Source organism: Lycium barbarum, chromosome 10, assembly GCF_019175385.1.
Source record: "Lycium barbarum isolate Lr01 chromosome 10, ASM1917538v2, whole genome shotgun sequence".
Classification (NCBI taxonomy): domain Eukaryota; kingdom Viridiplantae; phylum Streptophyta; class Magnoliopsida; order Solanales; family Solanaceae; genus Lycium; species Lycium barbarum.
Genome location: NC_083346.1, coordinates 1,884,321 through 1,894,498, shown reverse-complemented (window position 1 = coordinate 1,894,498; position 10,178 = coordinate 1,884,321). Strand labels below are relative to the sequence as shown.

At 33.6% G+C, this 10,178-nt stretch overlaps 1 protein-coding gene across 1 annotated transcript; it reads left to right on the top strand.

The window, feature by feature from the left end:
- The first annotated feature begins 6,273 nt into the window (after positions 1–6,273).
- Positions 6,274–6,642, top strand: LOC132615259 (TPD1 protein homolog 1-like). Its single transcript, XM_060329825.1, has one exon. The coding sequence runs from the start codon at positions 6,274–6,276 to the stop codon at positions 6,640–6,642; it is 369 nt and encodes a 122-aa protein (XP_060185808.1).
- Positions 6,643–10,178: the final 3,536 nt, after the last annotated feature.

The window sequence follows — 10,178 nt, the reverse complement described above, 5'->3', positions numbered from 1 at the left end:
ACATCCTCGAATAGGGTAGAGATAGATTTAGAAGTTTTATATTATATATATAGTCTATTTCAATTTTATCTCGAAATTGAAGTATTAGTTGATTAATTTATTGCACTAGCTATGGTATCATCCGATTGATTAAAGATTTTGCTTGTCTACGTTGTATGAGCATGTCGGTGGTAAAGTATAACGGAGAGTACGAGTAAACTATTTTTTCTAAAGTTTAGGAATATTTTTTATCCTTTTCCGTTATACAATTGTATGAAATATGAAATAAACAAAAAACCCAAGTTTCGAATTTACTGCAGGCTTAGTAAACCAACAGAACTGAAGATATTCATATTCAGCTACGGATCCAGACTCTGTAATTTTGAGATATATATATGTGTGTGTGTCAAAACTCTGCGATCAAATTTCATACCATAAAATGTACTGTATCGATTTGGAGATTACATCTGTAAATCCTTCCAATATACTATCACCCCCCTTTAAATCAATATCGATAAACTTACTCTTCAATAATTAACCTTGATAAGATTTTTGACATTATTCACTTCTTTTCTTGATTAAATCAGAGATTTGGGTGTGGAGTGATCGAATTTGTGGGAACACTTTAATTAAGAAGTTTATCTAGAATTGAAAAAATGAATTAGGTAATATTTGCATTTTAAAAAAGAAGAAGGATTTTTTTATTTCATTTCAGGATCCAGGTCTGTAGGAGCAGGAATAGGAAATGCACATTCATTGCAAGCAACAAATGGCTCTCCATCTCCACAAATCTCGCAAATCTGTCCACTTAATTATAAAAAACATACCCAATATAATTTCATAAATGGGCCTGGAGAAGATAGGATGTACACAAGCGACCTTACCTCTACCTTTAGGGGATAGAGAGACTATTCCGGTAGACCGTCGGAAATGTGTCCACTTAATTCTCTCACAGAATTTACTCTTCCAACCTCATCAGCATTGATGAGAACAAACTCATTTCTATTGTGTGAACCAGCAAGCCTTCCTTTGGTATCCATATTGAGCCAACCCCACTCAAACTATATCAAAACACCTGCAGCAATCAAGAATAGACCACTCGCTCATGCCTGAACTACTAGTAATGTTTACTAATAATTAAACCTCTTTCTTTGCGAATAAAAACTTAAACTTCAAGCCGTCATATATTTTAGGGGTCATTTTCATTCCCAACTTTGCTTTAAAAGTCAAACTCCCTCTTCAACTTTGAACAATAGTCATTTTTCTCCTTTTATCCTAATTGACTTTTTTAAATTCTTATTTTACCCTTACATTATCAACTTGTTTTTTTTTCTTTTACTTTTTTAAAATTAAGATTTTTATCTCTTTAATCTATGTAACAACTTTCCTATAAAAAATAAATATTATTTTCTAGACGGCAAAAGAAAAGTGAGAAATACTAGTTGAGTATATAACTTAATGCTGTTTTGTAATGAAATAAATGAGAAGAATAAGATTTTTTTATTAATAATAATCATAACTCTGATATCTATTTATACAAGTAAAAATAACCGGTAATAATAACTTTATAAATATATTTCAATGCACGTAATCAAAATAATTACTAAAAATAAAGGTAGATTCTATAAAAAAAAATCCTAAAAGATTTTATTTTTTTTATTATAAATGAATGTGTGTGTGAGTGTGTATACTTAATGCATGTAATATTAAAATATCAATCATAAAAAGTAATATTAGATTTTGTGATAAATTCATAAAAGGAGTATTCTACTTATAATATGAATTTAAATAAAAATCTAAAAATACCTAGGTTAAAAAAATTATATAATATAAAATGTATTACATAAATGGAGGATTGAAAATGTTAAAGGGACATTGCACAGGATAAATGGGGGGAGAATGTCTATTGTTCAAAGTTGAGGAGGAAATTTGATTTTTAAAGCAAAGTTCGGGGTGAAAATCTATATTTTAGTGTAAAAATCTCCTTACATTACCAATATATTTTGACATATTATAGAAGATTGTTTTCCAATTTCTTAAGGCTATCAATTAATGCCTGTATAGAGCATTACGTGAAGTCGTCCTAATTTAATTAAAAATCTCCTAATTATATTTTGACCTATTGATGTTTTCCATTTTTCAAAGTTACCAATTAATGTTTGTACGAAGTTTTACCTGCAGTTACCTTTTAAGTGACGTGATAGATAGCTATAAATTCACCACCCCTCTTAGAGTTATACGTACTACCCTTTACCTAAGTTTTTTCTTAGTTGCAGTTTCACTTCGAAGAAAATAATTCTCAAATAAGAATGACTATGAAGAGCATTAACATTGGACAGAGCCTTTTCATGGTGTATATCATTTTGTTGCTTGTTTCCTTCACTGGTATATTTACTATCTTTCTTTCCTTCTCCCTTTCATTAATCTCTTCACCTTCTTCTTTTTTTTTTGAATAACTAGTTAATTTGCCCGCGCTTCGCGCGGTGTTAAAAAAATATCAATGAGACATTCTTTTTATAGCTTAGCCAACAACTCTACTTAAAGAAGAAGAAATATGACAAAAACTAATTGCCATCTATAATGTCTAAACTCTTCTCCTTAAAGTAAAACTTATAAGTACTATAGAATTATAATACCCAGATGAAAAGACTCCTAAAATTATAAAGTCTATTTTGTGAAAGTTTTTACAAACCGTGAGAAATTAACATCAAGATCACGGAAAAAGGAAAAGATTAAATTAAATATTAAAAAAGAGATTATTGAAACTTGAAAGTAATTTATCAATTAGCTCATCAGGAAAGATAATATAAGAAACTAAGTCATAGTTATAAATAACAACAATAAGAAAACAACTTATATGCCGATAAACTCAAACGATTAAATCAAATAAAAGTTAAAGTAGAATGTTATGATCAAACACAACTTTCGCTGAACTTTCAAATACTTTTGAAAAATGTAATATGGCATACAAAAGAGTTACACATGGTAGACACTTGTAGGAGAAAAGAAAAAATAATAATGAAAAAGAGAAGGAGATATGATAAATGTAAAAATCAAGAGGCACGTAAACTGAGATTTGGCCCGATATTTTGTTCTTGCAAGAACTTTTTCTTAATAATTTGTTCCTTAATAGGAATTGTTGGCACTTATCTTTCACAAGCTTGATAGTTTTTTATAATTCTTTTGAAAAATTAAAAAAAAAAAGTTAAAAAGGAAACAACAAAGAAAAGAGAAGAAAAGGAATGGTCAAAAACAATTAAATGCATTCCGTTATCGATGTGATCAATTTCCCTAATTTCTAATACTAATTTCGTTTGTTTTCCCTTTCTTTTATTTATTTCTTTTGTATGTCTCTTCTTATTTTCTCATCTTACTTTTTTGTCCCAGGAATTCATAGATGAATAATATATACGTCAAATGAAAAAAACTATCGCTATTTCTTTTTATAGATCACAAATCAGTAGCTAAAAGTCATCAACTAAAAAAAGTTGTCTGAAATTGAAGTTGGAGTTAAAATTTCATGGAGTCAATTCGGCTAATTTTCAAAGCTAAGTTGAATTAGACCAACTTAATATTTTAAATTAAAATCTAGATATTCAAAAACTATAAGAAAGTATTAAATTAGTTACAATTCTTATCATGTCAATATGGTAAACAAAACGTTTAAAATGTTGGTTGAAGTTTACATAATTTAAATCTTGAGAAGCGAAAGTTATCACATAAATTGAGACAGAGGGAGTATGCCTTTTCCAGTTTCTAAGGATTTTGAGAACAGTAATTGTTTGATGGTGTGACGCTCTTCATAACCAGAGTCCAGAGACCAAATTATTGCTAAAGCTCTCATGGATTTCTTCTGCAATGAAGACAGGAAAGCAGAGACCTGTTTGATTACCCTAATCAAATAAGCCTGGTTTTCCAATCAGCAAGCAATTGTTATAAATAAAGATGAGAAGAGAATGATGAATGGCGAAGAAATATAGAGAAACAGACAAAAAATATTAATTCCACCATACAAAAAATGTATGAGTTATGAGGGAAAAACTTTGTAGTAACATGTCAACTGTCTTGTGATCACATTATGTCTTCCACGCCATAATTATACACCTGAGAAAAAAATAGTGAAATAGTGTGGTAATCAAATGTTGATGCACCGGGAATGCTCGGTACTCCAATAATAACCAATGTGTACGAGTGTATCTGCACTGAAATTGGATAGAGTAACTTAAAATAATCTTTTAATTGAGTTTTGCTTTACAGACACAAAAATAGTAGCTATGGAAAAGAAAATGATGACCTGGGACTATGAATCGCCAATGACCAAAGGAAAAAAGAAATAAAAAGTGCTATACCTAGTCTCGATTCTCAGTTTGTGGTATATCTTTCAATCTTCTATTACCAATAAAAAGGTATAGTAGCCGCTGTTGGAAACGTTTGGGTCCTTCCTTAAATTTAGTAACAACTTATGGTGGTTTCAGTTTTTTTTTTTTTTTTTTTTGCGCGAACGAACACGACGTTTCTTCATTAATGCGAGTGTCGTGTTGGTGAAGATTTTTGTGGGAGTTTAATATAATAAATAAAATATTGGAAAACAATAGAAAGAAAACTGAAAAAAGGAGAAAATAGATAAATACTCTTTCTGATCAATGAGGCATGCCACATCAGCAGGGCCAGTGCCCTGCTTTATATGTAAATCCCACTTTGTGGGATTTCACTGGGTATGTTGTTGTTGTTGTATCTGCAATATTTAACAATCAAATGTTATAAGAAATAGTATATACTCCCTCCGTTTCAATTTATGTGACATTTTTTTCTTTTTAGTCAGTTAAAAAAAGAATGATACATTTCTATATTTAGTAATAATTCAACTTTATGAAATGATTTCTAACTACACAAATTTTTATGGTTTGTTTTAGATCACAAGATTCAAAAGTCTTCATTTATTTCTCAAACTTCATGTCAAGTCAAACACCTTCATATAAAATAAGACGGGAGTGAAAGAACATAACATAAAAATTACACATGAAATTATAAAAACAGAAAAATCCAACGAAAAGTGTTACCTAGTTCTCTGGAAAGAGTACTGCAAGGGAAAGAGAAGTTAGCATTCATCTTATTGGAAAAGGTCTTCTAGCTTGCCTTGCTATTCATATTTTTGTTCAAACTGACAGTGGCCCTACTGCCTGAAAAAATCATCAAATTGTATGCTTCAAAAGGAAATAAAATGAACATAAATTATGAATTACCTGTCATTGTTAGGTATTTAAAGACGATTAGCAAGATCAAAATTATTAAAGAAAACGAAGAAGAAGAAGAAGAAGAATGAATTACCTGTCATTGTTAAATCAGTAACACGAAACAAAAAAAGCTTTCACAAAGTATATCATATACAATAAGCAAAAAATGTCCAGAAGTTGATAGCAAAAAATGTCCAGAAGTTGATCATATGACGACAAAATAGAAATTATGAAAAAAGAAATCATCAGAGAGTTATATAATGAATCACAAAAAACAAAAAGGTAGAAGTGTTAGAAGATGAAAAGTTTTGAAAAGAAACAAATGGGGTGTGTCTAGTTTAATTTATTTATCTCCTACTCCAACATCATCAGTGGTCTAAAAAGATGAGTAGTTTCCAAGAGAATGGAAGAAAAATGGAGAATTTAGCCAGGACAAGGAGAAAGACGATCACACAATTAGCCATTAATTGTTGATGACAAGTTGTAACGATTAATTAATACGGAATGTAAAAGGTAGTAACATTTGTAACAGCCCTTTTAGGATTGTTTCTTTCATGACTGCGTGTATTATACAAAATCATAGACCAGAAAAATGAGTAAAAAAGTCCAAAAAAAAAGGAGAAAAAAGATAAATGCAAATGAAGGTCATAGAGAGGTGCCACATCACCTTGTCTATGCCTAGCTTTATATTATATATAGATTGTTGTGTGTGGGTCAATTTGCATGCACCTCGACTAACTTTGCGGTGCTAACTCCCACCACACAGCACAAACACCTAATAACACTGTCCACCAAGATTTGAACAGATGATAAGAAATCACCTGGTGCGGGTGTGTGTGTTTTTTGCTAGAAAGAAAGTAAAGTTGGAAAACCTATAACTTTCGTCAATTAAACTACTGCCATGCATGTCCTATACCATAGCTTCTAGTAGGATCTTGTTTTGACTATTATTATTCTTTTGGGAATTTTTCCCCCTCACTCTTTAACTATCTTGAACGTTGATAATAAATCTTGTAGCAAGTTTAGTTATTAATATTTTCTTATGGTACTCTATGCAGGGATGCAAACTAATCACGCATTGAGACTAGTAAAGGAAGGTGATGCTATTCAAGAAGGTCACAGTGATGCCATTGAATGCTCAAAATCCAGCATCCAAGTACACCAAGGTCCCTCAGGGTCGACACTTAATGGCATTCCGATGTACATTGTTGAGATCACAAACACGTGCTCAAGAAGTTGTAGTGGCATTCACTTCTCCTGTGGTGAATTCTCCTCAGCAAGACTTGTAAACCCTAAGATTTTCAGGAGACTCAGAGTTAATGACTGCCTTGTCAATGATGGGGCGCCCCTCAAATCTGGACTAACACTTAGTTTTCAATATGCCACTACATTTGAATATCCTCTTGCTGTTACTTCGGCTACCTGCTAGATATATGGTGTAGTAGAATCTATTTAGCCTGCATATTAAGAGCGCACATCCTTGAATAGGGTAGAGATAGATTTAGAAGTTTTATATTATATATATAGTCTATTTCAATTTTATCTCGAAATTGAAGTATTAGTTGATTGATTTATTGCACTAGCTATGGTTTTATCCGTTTGATTAAAGATTTTGCTTGTCTACGTAGTATGAGCATGTTGATGGCCATGGCTTCTTTTGGGGTACTCTGTGTGTTTGGGATTTAGTATCTTACTTCTAAAATTTGATTAATTAGTTCTGCAAAAATACCATAAGAGATTTGGGTGACTACTATATATCGAATTGTGAAAATTAAACGCAAAGTAGACAGGCTACAGAGATATATGAAGGAAACAAACTATATCGAATTCCATAAAGTACAACAAACAATGAAGATTTCAGTAGCAAACAAGCAAAATTGTTCGTTATATTTATCTAACTCAGAGACAATTTTACCTTCACTACAAATGTACGAATTGAAGACTCACTAAGACTATGTAGCGCGCAAGAGCAGCTCCTCTATATATCCAGATACTCAAGTTAAATCAAAATTTGTTAGCTCCATTAGATTAAACTTTAATTTCAATTTTCACTTTTTTATGCTTAGAATCATTGGAAAATCTTAGTGAATCGCCTAAACTTACTCATCTTAGTGAATAACCTAAACCTAATCACCTAATGAAGGAAATTGTCCTGAAATATAATTGTAGAGACAGAAATTCAAGACACAGTGTCTTGTTGTGGAGCTTGAACTTCAGGACACCATAGTTATTGGGAAGCCCATAATTGCAGGGGTGGAGCTACTAAGGGTCATCTAGAAAAAAAGCTCTCCGTACATTATTGCACAACGGTAAAAAGCCAAACGCGTAGACTCACTCTCTCACCTAATGACACCTCCGGCGGCCGGATTACCGGCGCGTATAGATAAACCAAAAGACCCTACCACAAAGGCGACCACCTCTATGGTGCCAAAAACAAAGAAGATCGATTATAAGGGAGCAATTGCAGAAAACCCCTCTCCATTTCATCCCTATTATCAACGATCCAGTGGTGGTCAGGCAAACAGTACATAACGGCACTCCGGCGGCGATTTTCGATGCTGATAATTACTATGGGGTAATGACTGAACAGTGTAAATGGACTCTAGTGGGCAAATACACGTATGGCAGACCCCAAATCAACTTGATTAGAACTAAATTCAAAGAGCAGATTCCGCTAAAAGGTAAGGTGCGTATAGGCGTGTATGATTATTGCCATATTTTTCTAGATTTTGATAATGAAGCCGACATAAATGATGTCTACTTTAGGAGATTTATTTCTACTGATAATGCTTTGATGAGAATGTTCAAGTGGTCTCCGGATTTCGATCCAAATGAGGAAACCTCTTTAGCCCCAATTTGGGTCTTATTACCGGAATTGAAGTATCATTTGTTCCAATGGAATTAATTATCTTAGCCAAATTCCTCAGCAAGTAGGAACTCTATTAAAAGAAGATCTTGCGACTAATCTAAGAACTAGGCCAAATTTAGCCAAAGTAAGGATAGAGGTGGATCTGGAAAAAAATCTCCCAAATGCTATTTTTGTAGGAATAGAAAAGAAAGGGGCAAGTTTGAAAGGTTATTACCAAAAATTGGAATACGAAGGAGTCCCGGCATTTTGCAGAATATGTAGATTACAAGGACATGATCAAATTAATTGTAAAGTGGCAGCTAGAAAGAATGTTAATCAACAGGAAGGAAAACAGGTTGTTACAGAGGAAGGGCCGAGCAAGCAAAAACAGGGGGAACAAGGAGAAGCACAACAACTAAAGGGAGAAGGAGTCGTTACAAAAACGCAAGATGAAGATGGTTTCACAGAGGTCACCAGGAGAAAAAATAAGAAGGCCTTTTTTAAGCCAACAAATCAACTAACTGATAAACAAGGTACTAGAGGAACTGGGAACAATTTTGCCCGGAACAAAACCAACAATACCAACAAGGAAGAGCAAAGTTCTCCTGGAAAGGCTAAGGAATCCAATGCAAACAGTTCCAACAAGGACGCGGAAGAAGGTCGAGGAAAGTACAAGCAAACCAAAGTTACTAAACAACAAATGCATGGTCGACAGGTTTAGAAACAAACTAACACACAGATGGTCGATCAAGGAAAACAGAAATTTCAAGTAGCAATTCCAAATGAGCAACAGCAGCATGAGCAGCAGAAACAGCAGCAAGTGCAGCAAAAACAACAGCAAGTGCAGCAAAAACAACAGCAAGTGCAGCAGCAACAGAAGCTCGAGCAGCAGCAACAACAGCTAGAGCAGCAACAACATCAGCTTGAGCAGCAGCAACAACAACATACTACCTCTGGAAATATGCAGCAGCAGCAGCAACAGCAGCATGTGCAGCATCATCAGCAGCATGCTACATCTGGAAATATGCTGCAGCAGCAGCAGCATACAGTCGCAAAAGTGCAGCAACAACATTTTACAGTCGGAAATAGAGAACAAAATAGCAAGGGTGTTGGACCTAAAGGACATAAAAAGAAACAAAAAGCAAAGAAAAAAAAGAACATACCTGCAGCTAGATTCCTCAAGAACATGCTATGGGTGAAACAGAAATTAAAACAAGCACATATCAAGGATAATCTCGATAAACCAGAGCAATCTTGGAGCAAAGAGATACCTGAAAACACCACGACAAAAGAGGTAGCTTAGAACAACATGAAGGTAAATCGAGGGATAAATGAAAATGAGGATCCTGACAGCCAAGGCAGCAGCTCTGAGGGAGTGTAAGGGACATATGTCCCCTATCACTGCTGATACCGAGTGTTTGCAACAAAAAGGTGATACTTTGGTGATAGATTTGGGAAGTCTTGAGTACATTCCCCCTGGAAAACAAAACAGACATGGCCCAGATATAGAATATGACTCGGATCAGGAGCATTGTTATGACACTAGTGAGGATCAAATAGAAGGAATATCATCTGATGAAGAAGTGCCAGACAATTTTTTAGATGTTACTGAAGAAGAAGAGGCACAGATCCTGGACAGTTTGACGGAAATATTTGCTCCAAGCCCTAAGGACAATAAAGATCCTATCACACACGAAAGGGAACAAATCATACAACAACAAGGTTTGTCACCAAGAGGTAACAAAAATAAAAAAGGTAAGAACATTAATAAGGGGGACAATACTGTACTCCCAGAAAATTTTGAACAATCTGGAAAGGTTGTTCCACCACCTAAGATTTCTTTATGATTAAGTTCATAATATGGAATATTAGGGGGATGACCTCCAAAGGTGCTCTAGAAAGACTAACCAAGGTAGTCAAACTTTATAAAATTGATTTTGTTGCTTTACAAGAACCTTTTTTTTAAAAGTAATAAAGTAGATAAGTTTAGGAGAAGGTTAGGATTTGACCATGCCATCTCCAATTCACATAGTAAAGTCTGGATTTTCTGGAATTCTAACATTGTTTGTTCAGTGATTTCCAAGACTAGACAACAGGTTACTCTGCAGGTTAACTGG

Coding starts and splice junctions, on each gene's coding strand:
- LOC132615259 (XM_060329825.1), top strand. CDS start 6,274: ATGCAAACTAATCACGCATTGAGACTAGTAAAGGAAGGTGATGCTATT.